The sequence below is a fragment of the Spermophilus citellus genome (assembly GCF_964194105.1).
Source record: "Spermophilus citellus genome assembly, chromosome: 12".
Taxonomy (NCBI): domain Eukaryota; kingdom Metazoa; phylum Chordata; class Mammalia; order Rodentia; family Sciuridae; genus Spermophilus; species Spermophilus citellus.
In genome coordinates, this window is record NC_138198.1 from 4,115,797 (window position 1) to 4,131,194 (window position 15,398).

Sequence of the window (15,398 nt, forward strand, 5' to 3'; positions counted from 1 at the left end):
CGCTGCACTTCTCGTTATAATTGGTTATCAGAAAACGTGCCTTTCTTATTGGGATAGTGGTATGTGCATTTCTGATTACGCAGCAACCCCTTTGAATATTTGACTTAGATACTAAAAACATTTGGGCATCGAGGTTTTGCACTTGTAGATACAATTTAAAAGCATGGAACTGCCAATGTAATTAGACGTTTTCTATACCATGCACCTTGTTACATTTCTGTGAAAGGCTTGTAACCAGCGCAGAGTAACTATGGCTGAAGGGTTGAGCGAAACAACCATTTCTTAAAATAGTTCACTGTTTCAATGGCTATCAATGTAAAATAAAGGCTATTGAGAAAAGTCTCTTTCATTTGGATGATGGATCTTGTACTGCCTCATAAAAGAGAGGAGGGCAACTTGGAACCTTTTTTTCTTTTTTCCCCTAGAAAGTAGTACTCTCAGTTATTCCCCCTGGGAAGGAAAAACGGTGGCTAGGCAGAAGCCATTCTAGGAGGTTTATGTTAATTTTGCAATTTAGTGCCTAGTTTGCCTTGGACAGAACTGAAGGAGGATAGATGAGCCCAAGGGCTCCAGTCCTTAGTTGTGTAGGGGCACTACATTGTAAGTTGTAACAAGCATCACCACCAGAACACTTAGGTTCAATACCAGCTTCTCTTTCCATGGGACAGAAGGGAGAGGCTGAGCCTTACCATTTCTAGTGGAGATTCTGAACTACCCACTGCCTTTGCTTAAATAACAGCCAACCGAGCAGAAAGAAACTTCCCATCTGTCTGGGCTGGTCTTTATTGCAATGGGTCTTACAATCTCCTTCCCATCCAAAGAGCCCCCTGTGACGCTTCCTCAACACAGAAGAACCTGCCAGAATTGGTGCACACAGCATCTGGTCCACCAAAACTTCAATGAATAATGAGAATGGGCAAGTCTAGGGGGAAGAGGTGATCTGCGGTTCTAAGTGTTGTTTATCCCCAAGTTGCTGAGAAGCACAGGTACCAATGAGCAGCAGCCCAATCCCCGCACACCCCGAGGGGTGGCCCCGGTGAAAACAAGAAAACAATCCTGCCACTCGGGCTCCCCAAAACTGGTTTACGTGCGGCCTTTTGGTTTTATTTATTTTTTATTTAGTTATTTTAACAAACATACATTGGAAATAGTAAAGGTTACTAACTGCAAGGAGATCTAACACAGGTTCTCTGTGGCATATAAGATCACCCTATTTCCAAACTTCAGGGCTACGACTTTGACACACTCAACTTCTAGTGAGGAAGTTGGTTAGCTTGTTAGGAATGTGCATATGGATATTGAAGGTGGTTGTTTTTTGCATATACCAAATGAGCATGATTACTTTCTTAGTGCATTTTTAAATTCAGATGGTTTAAAAGTTTTTGCATCATCTCCAAGAAGCTTGTATAGTGCCTCTTGGAGGGAGTGACGAATGTGGCCCCCGAAGAGGGTCGATGAATGAAAGCTGACCTGCGCAGATACTAGAGAAGTCACGGTTATGGACCAAAGTGTGACAGTAAGACACAGCATACTGACAGAGAGACCCAAGGCCCCCAAAGCAACTCCACAAATTCCATTTCCTATGTGAAAATGCATTTTGTCTCCCTTATACATTTCTATTGTTCTTGTTCTTAATCCAGAACCTTCAATAAAGCTTTCCTAGAAATGCCCTGGCTTTTCTCATGCTATTTGATAACCAAATAAGCTATTTTTCAGTGATGTAGAGTCGGCAACAGTAGAGGCCTCGTGGAGCATTTCCTTACCAATATCTCAACAGGAACAAAAAAAACGAGGAAGGTCTTTGGTCAGTATGTACAGGTTACCCAGGACCCACGGAAAGCTTCCTTGAAAAGAGCAACTTGCCAGGAAGGAATTTCTCTAACAAAGAGTCATTCATGAGTTGAGATTGCTCTTTTAGGTATCAATAAGGCAAAATTCTCACTAACCCTAAAAAAGAAAAAAAAAAACAAAACAGTAGGGGGCACTGACGTGAAGTTACTCCAAGTGAGAAGCCTTCTGAAGGTGGCTTTTGATTTTTGTTTTTACAAAGAGCACAGAGAGTGTGTATCTATACCAGCCCTACACACAAACTCATTTTTCTTCTGTGTATACTGTATGTACGATCCTTGGGGAAGAACACGAACAAGGATGCTTCTTAGTAATTCTTTTAAAAGGTAAACACAGTGATATAGGTTCAACTGGTGTTGAAAAATAAAATTACAGTATCATGTAGGTATTATAATGCATCTCTCTGAAGCCTGAATAAGTTGTCAGATTACATTTTCTAACCTGACAATTAAGCTGCTCTAATAGTTGGGATCAGTGTCTGCTTTCAGGAAGCTGTGATTTTGCTGACGGTCCCAGCTACTCGTAGGTGACAGCCCTGGGAGATGACTGACTCTGTACTTTTCCAGTGCAGAATCCAAACTTGACCTAGAACCAGAGTTCTGTCTTCTAACCCTCTCCTTCCATTTCATGAAGCAGACCACAACCCCCGGTGACTTGGTGAGGCCAACCAGGATGGAGGGAAAACCCTGCCCCTCCCTCATGAGCTGTTTCTTTGGTTAGTTGGGGAGCACGGGCTCTTGGGAGATCCTGGCTGCGATTTGCCCAAGTCCACCTCCCCCCAAATTAAGTGCTCTCTCACTTTTGGATGTGTTTAAAGTTCTCCAGGAACACATGACAGAGGGACAGAGGGCTAGTTAGAGTCAGACCCACACATCTGGGGCTGGCCTTGGACAAGCCTTATTTGGAGAATTTAGGCCTCAACATTTTTCTTACCATGAGACTTCATAGCAATTTAAAGAGGCCCACCTAATTCACACCCATGTCCTTGTACCTAGTGCTGCAGTCAGAACACATTTGCAGGACTGGTTTCCTAACTGGGCGGGGTACTGAGACTTTATGTCGGCACCACGCGTCAAACGCCTGGAACGTGAATTCCATGCAACACAGAAAGGGACAGATATACAAGCACCCATTCAGTGTAGTGTGGAGTTACGAAAACGTCATCCAGAGGCACGCTGAGAAACACCCTGTGCATCGCGTAGCCCCCCGACCTTCCCTCTTTGTGAACAACGGATCACGGCATCCAGAGTTCAGTAGAAGGCCGTGGATGACGTCAGCAGCTTCATAGTTTGGTGCCCGAAACAGACAAAGCACGCTGTCTATTGAAATGGTTTGGTGATTCCTTGCGTCTCCTCCTCAGGAGACGGCCCCCGGGGCAGGTTATCAGGCAACATCAAGTAGATCTCCTGAGTCACAGCTCTTTAAGGGTCCCCGTGGAAGCGACACATGCAATAAATAAGAGCTTGGCTGCAGAGCTGGGCGCGTGGAGATGTCACTTGCAGAGGATCCCGTTCTGAAGTGTTCTGTTTCTGTCAATGATGCAGGATGTGGCGGCTGGGTGGGGCAGGTCATCCTTGATCTTTGGGGAGTGGCTGCTATTGTTGCTGGTGCTGGATTTGCTTCTGCTTGGGTCCAGAGCCGGCTGCATGGGCGAGGCGCGGGCCCCCTGGCCCCTGACCAGGCAGTTGCAGACCAGACGGAAAAAGGCGCGTCGCATCTCCTTGCTGGCCAGCGTGTAGATGATGGGGTTCATGGCGGAGTTGAGGACCGCCAGCATGATGAACCACTGGTCCTTGAACAGGATGGAGCACTCCTTGGCCCTGCAGGCCACGTCTATGAGGAAGAGGATGAAGAGGGGCGACCAGCAGGCGATGAAGACACTCACCACGATCACCACCGTCCGCAGCAGGGCCATGGACCGCTCCGAGTTGTTGTGATTGGCCACCTTGCGGCTGCTGGCCTTGACCAGGAAGTAGATACGTGCATACAGGATGACGATGGTCACCAGGATGGCGATGAAGATGCTGATGCAGAAGGCAATGTACTTCTTGGAGTAGAGGGGAAGGATGGTGGAGCAGTCGGGGAGGTTCTGCAGGCAGTTCCAGCCCAGGATGGGCAAGGCGCCCAGCGAAAAGGCAATGAGCCAGCACATCCCGATCAGAAGGAAGACCCGGTGCTTCTTGTTGGCATCATACGGCCTCATCTTGATCATGGTCAAGTGCCGCTCTATGGCAATGGCCAGCAAGCTGCAGGTGGACGCCCCGAGGGCCACAAACATACTACCCTCCCTGATGAACCAGACCGTCAGGGACAGGCTGAACGTCTTCTTGCCGGACATCAGAATGTTGACCTGGTAGGCTATGCCAGCCAGCAGGTCGCACAGAGCCAGGTTGCCGATGAAAAAGTACATGCGGTTGTGAAATCTATTGTTTTTCCAGATGGCAATCAAAACCATCAGGTTCTCCAAGACGATGAAGCTGCAGACGACCAAGAAGAGGATGGTGGTGAGCGTGCTGCCACCCTCGGAGGGGTCCTTCAGCCTGCCCTCCAGCTTCCCCACGTAGTTGTAATGTACCTGCAGAGTCTCATTCCCGGAGGCCACCGGCTGGGGACCCGGAGGGAGCACGGTGGCCATCGCTGGGCATCGACGGACGGTTACCTCCGCAGTCCACCAGGGGGCGCTCGGGGAACGTTCATCTCCGGAGCCCCGCAGGACGGCGGCCGGCCGCGGCTTCAGGAAGGGGGCGTCCAGGAAGAAGGTCGCACACCGCCTCCTGCAACCAGATGAAAGGACAGAGCCCGGGATGAAGCGATGGGTCACCACCCAAGGAACCTCCGCGAGGAAAATGCTGAAGCCTTTGGACAGCTGGCCTGGTCAGGGCTGCAGAGGGTCTGGAAACACAGGCCAAGTTTCTAAGTGGTTGAGGGAAAGCGCTTTGGGGTCTGGAGTGACCAAGGTGTGAAATGCAGTCATGTGACCCTACCGGCCCAAAGAAAGGTTCCACTTGAAAACTTCCAAGCACCAGGAGATGCGACCCTGTCAGTCTTTCTCTACCACGTGGGAGCTGGGAAACCATCTCCCCCAGTTACCTGGAGGGGTTCGAGATTCTCTCAGAACAAAACAAAACAACAAAACCCTAAAACACAACAACAACAACAACAAAAACCAACCAACCAAATCCACACACACACACACACACACACACAGAAGGGACCACAGGATGGAATCCAGAATGACGCCTGCTCCGTGTTCAAGACCTCTCAGTTGAGATTTGGAGTGACATTGTGGGGAGCACGGATGTTTCCTTGGAAAGCTAGCCCTGGGGTCTGGAGGGGATTGGGTGTGCCTGGCAGAGGGTCGTGAGGCCTGACCACCATGCAGTCACCAAGGAAGAACAGCTGAAGGCAGCGTGTGGACCAGGCAGCCGCTGTGCACCTGAGTTCAAAGCTTGGTGAGGAAGGAGCTCAAACCTGCCACCTGGGCTGGTGCTGAGGTTAAGAGGAGAAGGACAAGCAAGAGGAGCCCTGCAGGCTTTGAGGTGTTCAACACGCAGAGGCCTGGGCTGGGGGTGTAGCTCAGTGCGAGGGGGTGCCCGGAGCATGCTTGAGGCCCTCTGTTCCATCCCCAGCACCTCAAGGGGAAAAAAAAAATCAGAGGCCTGAATGTTAAGCAAAACTACATCAATGCTAGTGAGCCAGAAGAAACCGCATATCTGAGAGCACTGTGGGGCCACCCAGGCAACAAATCCAGGCACAGGCCCTTGAGGGGTTCTGAATTTTAATACTTCCTCCACTGAATCCAGTGGTCATCTTGATGGGCATCCTGTGTAGTGACCATGATGCAGACCCAACTATCAAAGCAGAAATTGCTTTCAGTAGAATTATTTTTTTAAGTTGTAATTGACTCATAATAATTGCACATTGGTATGGGGTACATACAGTGTGATGATTTGATCCCCCACGTAGACAACATGTCATGATCTAATCAGGGTAGTTGGCATTTCCTTCTCCTTAAAAATTTGTCATTTTTCCGTGTTGGGGTTTTGAATTCCTCTCTTTTAGTTCTTTATAAAATATGTATTGAATAGTTGTAAGCTGTAGACACTTACTGTGCTGTAGAACACTGGAACTTATTTCTGTATCCAACTATAACTTTGTGCACATGATCCAACCTCCTGTGGCCCTCTCCCTTTCCCAGCCCGTAGTAATCACTGTTCTACTCTCAGCTTCTATGAAATCAGCATTTTAGCTTTGGCATACGTGTGAGGTCACGTGACATCTTTCTAGACTCACTTATTTTTAATTCGAATTATCTGAATATTTAAATATCTAATGAAGACCAAATGAGGCTGATTGAAAATAGCCCGTTATGCGTATCCAGTGAAGATGCTTTACTCTCATCATGTTGAAGCTGCAGACTTACATCTGGTTCAGAGAAGCTTGGATCTCTCGGCAACAATATGGGGCATTGCATTTTTGGGTCCAGTGTAATGTGAAGGTCTCACTCACCATAAATTCCTTCCTGTGTCTGAATCCAGGCCCTGTGAGGGCCTCAGTCCCTTGAAGGGTGCAGGTAGCTTTAAAATGTTTCCACACCCTAGTGACCCTCCAGGCACACAATCTGTCCCAGCCCTTGCCTCCCTACATTACGGTGGAAGTCAGATTTTCCCAGATGGGCACAGAGGGTTCACGACCTCTTCACAGAGGTTTCCTCCAGTGTGTTGAAGCCTGAAGGGGTTGGTTGTTCTGGAAGCCCCAGGCTGTCTGAGCTGACGTGGGTGCTCGGCCTGGAACTGCTGGGCCCCTCCCCCCATGAGCTCTGTCTGGGATCTCAGAGGGCTTGGGTCAAGGTCAGCTTGAATGCCACAAGCTGGCAGAAGCCTTTCTATGTTGGCCAAAGCCCTCTTCTGACTTCAGAAAGGAAAGCAGCCCAGCTCTGGAGTTGGGCTGACGATGAAGGACAGGAGGGGTGGCCTACTCATTAACCCACCTCCAGGGCTGTCTCATCCAGCCCCGCTCCCCAGCCAGCCAGGACCTTGGGGGTTCTCCTGGAGGCAGACAGAGCCCCTCTGTGGGCAGTGTTCCCATAGCCCCCAACCCTGATGTTTATTCAAATCTGGTCTGTCCTTCAAGCCCCAAGTCACATTCTACCTGCTCTGTAGCATTTTCTGACCCTGGTGAACTTGACCCGAGGCTGCATATCACTTTTTAAAAATTGCCAGCAATCTTTCGAAGAGCAGAGATGATAAAAAGCAGCTGAATTTTTCTGAGCAGTTCAAACCCACGAACACACGGACCCTTGGCCTGGATGACCTTATATCCGGAGTCTTTCCCAGCATCTTGTACGTGATCAGGTGCTCAACAGAGGCCTGTGCCCTTTATGTCTGCTTGTCTAGTTGTTTCTTTACCTGAGAGAGTGACTGGAGGATACACTCCCCACTCTGCATGGTGAGGGGAACGGGCCCAGGCACTGTGTCCTGTGGATGCTGGGCCCAAGCCATCCCCACGCTGCTGCTGAATGGATCCTCGGGACCTTGCCGTGTCCCACCCACCTCCCCTCCAGGCTACCAGTTGTGCTGTCCAAGACACCTCCACGTCCAGGTTCATCTCAAAATGTCCCTGGGCAATCCGCACCGCCACCAGGGTCTTCTGCCTCAGAAAATGACACACTGAGACAAACCCTGGTTCTCATGCTGGTGCCTGCGGACTCAAGGCAGGTAATGTGGGGAGATCCTGATCATTCAGACTGCTTTTGAGCTAACGCCTCTTGTCTCCTGTGTTGCGGTTTTCTCCACAATAACCCCACACCTCGTTTTATACACCTCAATGCTCCCTTGAAAGTGTTGCACACTTTGGATTTTGCCTTGAAGTGTGTGTGTGTGTGGGGGGGGGAAACGAGTTCCTTCAAAATGGCCAAATCTGGAGATAGAACAATACACAACACTATGCAAGCTCACATTTTTTCCTCTCCCTTCCCCTGGGTAAGACTGCACAGAACAACAGAAAAACAAGAAAACAATAAAGACGAGCAACCAGCCATCAAATGACCACAGTAAAACTAGTAGAAGATGTGACAGAGACCCATCAAGAAGACCATGATTCTTGAGGGTGAACACGCTTTCCCATCAATGCTAGATTTATCATTTCCCTTAATTAAACATTCATCACTCACAGAGTATATTTTTGCAGGATGTCTTTTGTGAAATATGATTCTCTGCATTTGCATAACTGGAAGATATCAGTCTCTCTATGGAATCTAAAAAGCTTATTTTCTCTGGATTATCAGCATTTACAAAGCTAGCCCCATCCTGAGAGTTAAGTGCTGGGCTAAAAGCCAAAAGGCCATATTGATTTTGGCTCTGCCTGAACATTGTTGCGAATGGTCAAAAGCATATCATGAGCAAGTTCTTCCCATTACTCTTAAAGGGTGCTAGCCACAAACCTCAAGTTTGTCAGACGACAGCTTTGTCCCCAGCAAGCTCAGCTCAGTACTCCCACTATTGGAGCGCCGGGTAGTCAATCTGTCTCCCTCCACACACAGACACAATCTCAATACCATGAGATCAGCACCCAGAACAGCACCAGGTGAGACCCAGCCCCTCACGCTACCTAGTGCCCCTCCTGGTCACTACAGCCTCCAGTGTGACCACACTCTTGGGCTTGTCATCCTGTGGTGAGTTTCACCTGTTTCTGCCCCTCACATAAATGATCCCCACAGGACATGAAGGTGTGCGACACATTTCTCTCACCAGGATGCTCATGGGAATCATGCCGGGGGATGCGGCCAGTCCTGACTGCTCTCATCCATCACGTGGACAGACGTGTCACCCTCTACTCAATCTAGTTTGTGATTTCTCTACGGCCCACATGCTGTTTGTCATCAGGCCTGAGAGAGGGTGTTCTCCGGGTGAACACACGCCTGTGCTTCTGTGGGCTACCCTTGCTTTCTGAGGGGCACGCTGGTGTCTAAGATGAACTTCTGCCATGACTCAGGGGTGCTGGGCTTCCTGGATGTTAGCACTGACTTGTCCCCACCCACCCCCATCCTGCAAGACGGAACTAGGATGGGAAGCCAGGTTGGCCTTCGTCTCCAGGGCAAAACTGACACAGAATGAAGTCTCACGTTTTGTTTTAATTTAGAGGCTAATTGTCCAGAGCTGGCAGTGACATGTTGGTTGCTGTTTAATTTCCACCCAAACACTTAAAAAGACAGCCTAGTGCTGAGAAATGAAAGGATGGGGCAGACAAGTTCTGTGCAGAATCGGAAAGCGGTGGCACGTTGCAGAAGTACAGACGAGCCGCAGGGTCTCCAGCCAACCACACTCCCCGGCAGCGTCCTGCCTGAAGTTCACCAGCACAGAACACTCCGTTCTGAGTCCTGCCCCAACCAACCCTCCCTGACCACCCTGGCAGCCCCTCACTCCTGCTCCCTCCCTGGCTCTGCCAGGGACTTAGGTATTTCATCGTCTCTGTCTGCTCTCCTCCCAGCCTGCCCCTGACCGTATTTTCTGTCACTGCAGATGTAAGCAGAGCCTCTGCTCACCCCTGAACTTCTCTTAGGACTCTGTTTCCTCACAGCTTTCCCTTTGGCCTCATGGACCTGGGATCACCGGCTTACCTCAAGGCATTTTAAACACCAACATGTTCACTCTTTTGCCCAGAAGAAATAAGACACCTTCTAGAAGATGATTCCATGGCGGATGACCCCAAGTTAGACCCGACCAATGTTAACCATGGCTACCTTCCCCCACTCCCAAAGGAGCATCTCCTGGGGGGAGGTGAGCCTGGGAGAGGGGGCCAGATGGATTCCAGATGTGCTTTCTACTCTAGCCATTCACTTTCTCCACATGTCAGTTTGAAAAATAAACAAACTATAAAAAGAAGGGAAAGGAAAAAAAAGAAGAAGGCTAATATTTCTACAAAGTCTAGCACGCCTCCACCCCTCCCCCACCCCACACACATAAAAGGAAAGCACAAAAGATAGGAAGACATTTCCCTGGTCACATGCAAGATGCTATGTTTTTAAAAGGAATATTCTCCTGGGAAAGTCCACCACTTTGTCCCCCAAACTGAACTGAAGCACCCAAGATTTGCCAACGAGCAACATTTCTTGAAAAGCAAGAATTTCCCTTTTTCTTTTCATTTTAAAGAATTCAGAAAGGAAATAATGAGCTGGCCTTTTCACGGCTCCAGCGAAATTCCTTTGCTAATGAGTCTTTTCCCTTGCTCTGGTTTTCTTGGGTGACCTCACGCGGCCTCCAGATAGTTCATGGAAAAATGCAAGCTTTGCACATGGTCTCACGTGCCTGACGCTTTGATCTAGGCCCTCTAATGAAGCTCCCTGGGAGATACCAACCGCTATAGCCACACCAGGCAACGGTTTGGCATCTTTTCCCACTTTTCTTCTTCAAAGCATGGAGTTGAGTTCACTTTCCTGGTGGAGATTCTTGCTTTCTGGTGGTTTCTCTTTAGACCGATCTTTAGCAAACCAGGCTGGGGTGCTATTACAAATCTGGGCAGAGTCCACGGAACCCTGGACAGGGGGACTGTGTCCAAGGAACCTCGGGTACTGGCCCCACATAGGCACCCTGTGAACATCCTCCTAGGCTTCCAGACTGGTCCAGGGGAGGCAATTGAATCTGCTCCCTTTTGCTTTCTAACCAATCTTTTCAAACGGTTTCTGCTCTTGTTCTCAAGAGCACGGGATTGGATCACTACTAAGATTTCCACAAAATGAATGTAGATGTGTGGAAACAGGCTCGGTGAGGAAGCCAAAGGCAAATTCACACAAGAGGTGTCCTGCCCAAGAAGTCCACCTGTGGTCCATTCTGTGCCAAGGGTAGACACACAGTACCATTTGCTGTCTTGAGTGTGCACAATAGGAAACGAAAGTTGGGGGAGGAGCCATTTGCCCTAGGTCATAGAGTCTGGCTGGGCTGGATGTCCTTGTCATCTGGTTCCCATGCATGCCATCAGGGATAGGCTCTTTGGGAGGCTGTCACCTTGCCACATGTCCTTTTACTAGGAGGTGATAAGAATTTTCCTAGTATGCTTTACAGCCGAATTGCCTAGCTACTGTGCTGGCAAAATATTGGAATGACACTCTTGGGACTTTACTGAAATATTTAGAAAATTCTGAAGCCAGGAAAATGGAGAAGTATGTTCAAGACCAAAAAGCTGGCTGAGGACCTGACTCTAGGACACTGTGCTTGACCACACCAGCAGCATGCTTGCTGACAGGACAAAACCCAGCCACTGGATGTCACACTCCAGACCCCAAAATATTTTCACCTAACAGGCCTATTGCCTTGTTGCGTTGAAGCAGCTTCCATTCCTCAAAAATAGAATGCAAAAACAAACAAACAAACAAACCAGAAAACCGGAGACTTTATGCCCAGGAGCTGTGATAAAAGCAACCGTTGAAATGAATTACTAACTGAAACTATTTTTCCTCAAAACATTATCTCCCAAAGTCTTCTGGAAAATCTCTTAAGGTATTTAATTGAACAGAAAATGCACGACACAGGAATAATGTAAATGGTTCCAAAAGTGATAAAGAGGACTTATAAAGCCAGATGTGAAGACTAGAGGGGCATGGTAACCTACGGCACCACAGTTCCAGCTAGCTCTGTGAACAGTTTGCTGAGACGTTATCTCCAGGCTTTGGCAGAAAAAAAAAGTGTTGTACAATAGGGAAACCCCCAATTTTTCCAGATTGGGATGTGCCCAAATTCTCATTATTGAGCATATAAATATACTGTAGATATTGAGGAAGATGGAAGAGATACCATGGAAATAATTCAGCGTCATGATTTCCAGAAAGAGGGAAATCAGTCTCTGAATTTTGAGGAATCAGGTCACTAAGAGTATACGTAAAGCTTCTCCTACAGGAAATGAGAGTTTCTAGCATCCAAATATGGCAGAAAATGAGGACTGTCCTGAACTTAAAAAATTCACAACTGTTATAAGGAAAATGGCATTTTCAAAGCTCCAAACTGGTTTTGACTTCATTCTCTCTTATATCTTAGGTGGTGACCCTAAAGGGCTGGCTTTGAAGGGTAGATAGATCTCTGGTGTCAGAAAACAGGAATGACTTTAGTAGGGCCAATGTGAACATTTGTTGGTTTGTGGATTTAAAACACCCAATGTGTAGTTCTTCTATGGCAACACAATGATTCATCTGAACATTGAGCTCTGTATCAATTAAAATCTGGACACTTCCAGGACTCAAGCAGAGCATGTGCATACATACATCCCCCCACCCGCCACCTACCACTCAGATAAAAACCAGCTCTGGTCATTGAGGAGCAGAACAACAGCCTCCCCTATACTTTCTAGGAATTATAGTTTCCTTAACCCTGCCTGCAAGATTTGCATCTATGAAGAAAAAAATAAAAGAATATTGAAAAAAAATAAATCACACCCATGTGATTATATAAAACATCGGATAATTTTACTGTTCAGATTTTAGAAAGCTACCTAATTCTGGAAGTCTCCAAGTTCCGGCCAGGGACACTAGATACAGGATGGAAGAATCCTCTGTTCATGCTGCTGCCTTTTCTTTTCTGCAATGTGTGTTCCCTTTAAAAATCCAACAAGGAGTCCCTCTCTTACATCTAAATATAAAAACACCACAAGGAAATATGCCATTGGGAGTGTCCGAAGCCAGAAAGAGAGAGACAGAGGCAACCAGAAAGAGAGACTGAGACAGAGACCATTGTGAGGCTGGTCTCTTCCTAGGCTGCACCTCAATTATGAAACTAGCAGTGCCCATCTCCTGCTGAGAGCTTGGTTATTGTGTTGAGCGGACTTGGACCTCCAGCTCCCATCTTGATAGCCTTAATTGACTTGTCAGAGATATGTTAGGAAAACTGGAATGTTGTAACCAACTAACGGTCATCTAAAATAATGATTTTTTTTCCAGGCGAAGAAACCCAATCCTCCTTCACCCTCATGGTCCTCAGGGTCTTCCTTGGAGGAGGGCACGGAACATCTTTAATCGCCCAAGGAAAATAATAAAGGCACTTCAAGCCACTTCAGTTTCATCCAGTTTATCCCACCCTGGCCCCTCTAAACACACACCAGATCAGCTTTTTTAAAACGGGTCCGAGGGTAGTTCAAAAGGAGTCGCCCTCCCTGCCCTTCCTGGCTCGGTCACTGGGGTGGATGGCCTGGGAGGCGGGATGCTGATGTGGAGCGCTCTGGCGGTGAGTGAGCTCGGCGTCCAGGTCACCGCGGCGCCCAGGACCGGCTGCGACTTGGTCCCCAAAGTGGGCCCCATGGATCCCCCAGGCCACCCCACCCGGGTCCGCGTCCACGAGTCCCCAGGACCAGTACCGTCCGCTCACCTCCGTCGGGAAGGGGCACTGGCCCACCGGCACCCTGGCGGGTGGGTGCGGCGGCGACCCCGGCGCCCCTTCCCCCGCTCAGATACCGGTTGAGGGGGTCGGGAGGTCGCTCCTGCCCCGGCGTTTGGCTGGAGCTCGTCCTGCAAACTCGCTCAGGGCCGGGTCGCTGTCGCCGGTCCCTGGATCCGGCTGGCTCAGTCTCTGCGCCAGCGAGTCCGAGCACAAACTTTTCCAGCGGCCCGCCGGGGCGGGGCCCCGCAGAGCCCGCCCCCGCCCCGCGCGCGTCCCCAGCCCGCCCCCCCTGCCCGCGCAGCCTCCGAGGGGCGCCAGCCCCCGCCATCCGGCCCCTCGTACCTGAGCAGGGGCTGGTCACCCAGTCCGGACGCCCTCCTGCCCCAGTCCTCAGTCCTCCGGGGGCGCCGCGGACCCCCAGGTCCTGGGCCCAGACCGGTCCCCACGCCTGGCGTCCTCCCCGCGAGTTCCGCAGGCGCCCCGGGACCCAGCGGGGACAGATCATCTAAGTGGATCTGCGCCTGGGGCCGGCCCCTGTCCGGCGAGAGCTGAGAGCGAGGGTTCGGACTGCTGCTGCTGCTGATTATTCTATTATAAATATCGTTATGGCTGTCATTAGTAATGTGGTCATTATTGTCCTGATGGTCACCATTTCCGTCTGAAATTGACTGTCCGCAGGCTTGAACTTGCAGGTGAGCCTCTGGCAGGATTTTCTTTTGGATTTCTTCCCTCCCGGCCCTTCTCCCCTCCTTCTCTGCCCTCCTCCCCTCCGGTGCCTGGGGGGGGGGGGGGTCTCCGCCCTCCCTCCTACCCCTCTGACTGCGAGAACCCAGCTCCTCTGGCGAACGCGCTCCCGGCTGCGGTTCCGGCGCCGCGCGCCCACCCTGGGTCCACCCTTGGTCCAGCAAATAGACCGGCAGCAGGAGGATGACAGCTGAAGCCCCCCATCTCCCCCCAAACTAGCTATGCTGTACCCCGAACTGCGCGCCAGGATCTTCTCCCTGTGCGTGGAGAACTGAGGTCATCCCTGTGAAGTCTTTAAACAGAAAGAACCCCGGCAGGGAATGGCCAAATTGTCCATTAAACCCAAAGAACAGAGAATTCAATGGCCTGAATAGGGAAACCATCCTAGAAGCTTTGGGGAGGAGGGAGAGGGGGAGACACAAAGGCAGGAGGAACTAAAGAGCTGTCATTCAAATCAAGACTGTAAATTCCTGGGCAGACAGAGTTGAGCCCCGAGAGAGAGTTTAGGGTGTTGGTGTAAAGAGCTCCGGGGACATTTTCACGTTTGTCCTCTTACCTCCTGAGGCTGAGTCCGATGCATCCTTCCCTTGGAACAGGGAGCATATGATTCTTAGGGGTGCATTTGCATGTTAGGGCAACAGGGTAGAAGTTGGCCAGCACCTCTCCTCGTTCTGTAGCCTGGTGAGAAATACAAGCCCTCGGGGACATGAACCCTGCCCAGGCAAGGCTGCAGGGCTCTGCTTACCCTAGGACTCACTGGTAAGGTGGGCCCCCGAGCTGGGAGACCAGCTCAGTGTTTTCACACCGTCTAATTTGCCTAGCCTACCAAATTTGCTCACCAATTTGCTTTCAGAGTACTGGAAAAAAAAAAAAAATTTCTGACTCCAACTGCAAGTGGGACCAAATGTGTTTCCATTTGTGTGACTCCTACAGCATCAAGTCAAGAAAAGGAGAGGAGGGAATGTGTTTCATGGACCTTTGCCATATCTGGTAACAATAGAACAGCCTAGCCACTAAATCTACAGCACACACACACACACACACACACACACACACACAAAACGGTCCATCAGTTCATTAACAAGTGTATTGAGTTACTTCCCACTATGTAAAATTCACTACTGGGGTGCTGGCTGAACTTTGACCAGCACCCATGTCTTCATTCACAGAGAAAATCATGCTGGGCATTCATGAGTTTTGCTGAGGCCTCCAAAACCAATCTTGGGATGGACTCCAGCAGTCCTGAGGATAAAGTGGGACTCTTGATTCTTCACTGAAGATTTCCATAAGAAAGATACAGGGATTTAGCCCATAGCATCTCACTAAGGGGTCCCTAAAACTCCTCTTTCAATTAAGTTTCTTTTCCCCAAAGATGCCTAGTTTGGAGAAGCTCTCCCCACACACAGGCCTCTCATAATCAAGTGCCTCATTTTATCCCTGGACTTT

At 49.5% G+C, this 15,398-nt stretch overlaps 1 protein-coding gene across 3 annotated transcripts; it reads right to left on the reverse strand.

Annotated features, from left to right (window-relative positions):
• Positions 1-1,101: 1,101 nt before the first annotated feature.
• Positions 1,102-13,407, reverse strand: S1PR3 (sphingosine-1-phosphate receptor 3). 3 transcript variants are annotated; one of them, XM_081263313.1, is made up of 2 exons: positions 13,197-13,407; positions 1,102-4,325 (listed from the first exon to the last, which is right to left on the reverse strand). In XM_081263313.1, the coding sequence occupies exon 2, from the start codon at positions 4,301-4,303 to the stop codon at positions 3,341-3,343; it is 963 nt and encodes a 320-aa protein (XP_081119439.1). In that variant the 5' UTR covers positions 4,304-4,325; positions 13,197-13,407; the 3' UTR covers positions 1,102-3,340. The 3 variants fall into 3 exon arrangements, with proteins under 3 accessions (XP_081119439.1, XP_081119438.1, XP_081119437.1); XM_081263312.1 differs by lacking the exon at positions 13,197-13,407 and adding an exon at positions 4,424-4,580; XM_081263311.1 differs by lacking the exon at positions 13,197-13,407 and having other exon boundaries at positions 1,102-4,586.
• Positions 13,408-15,398: the final 1,991 nt, after the last annotated feature.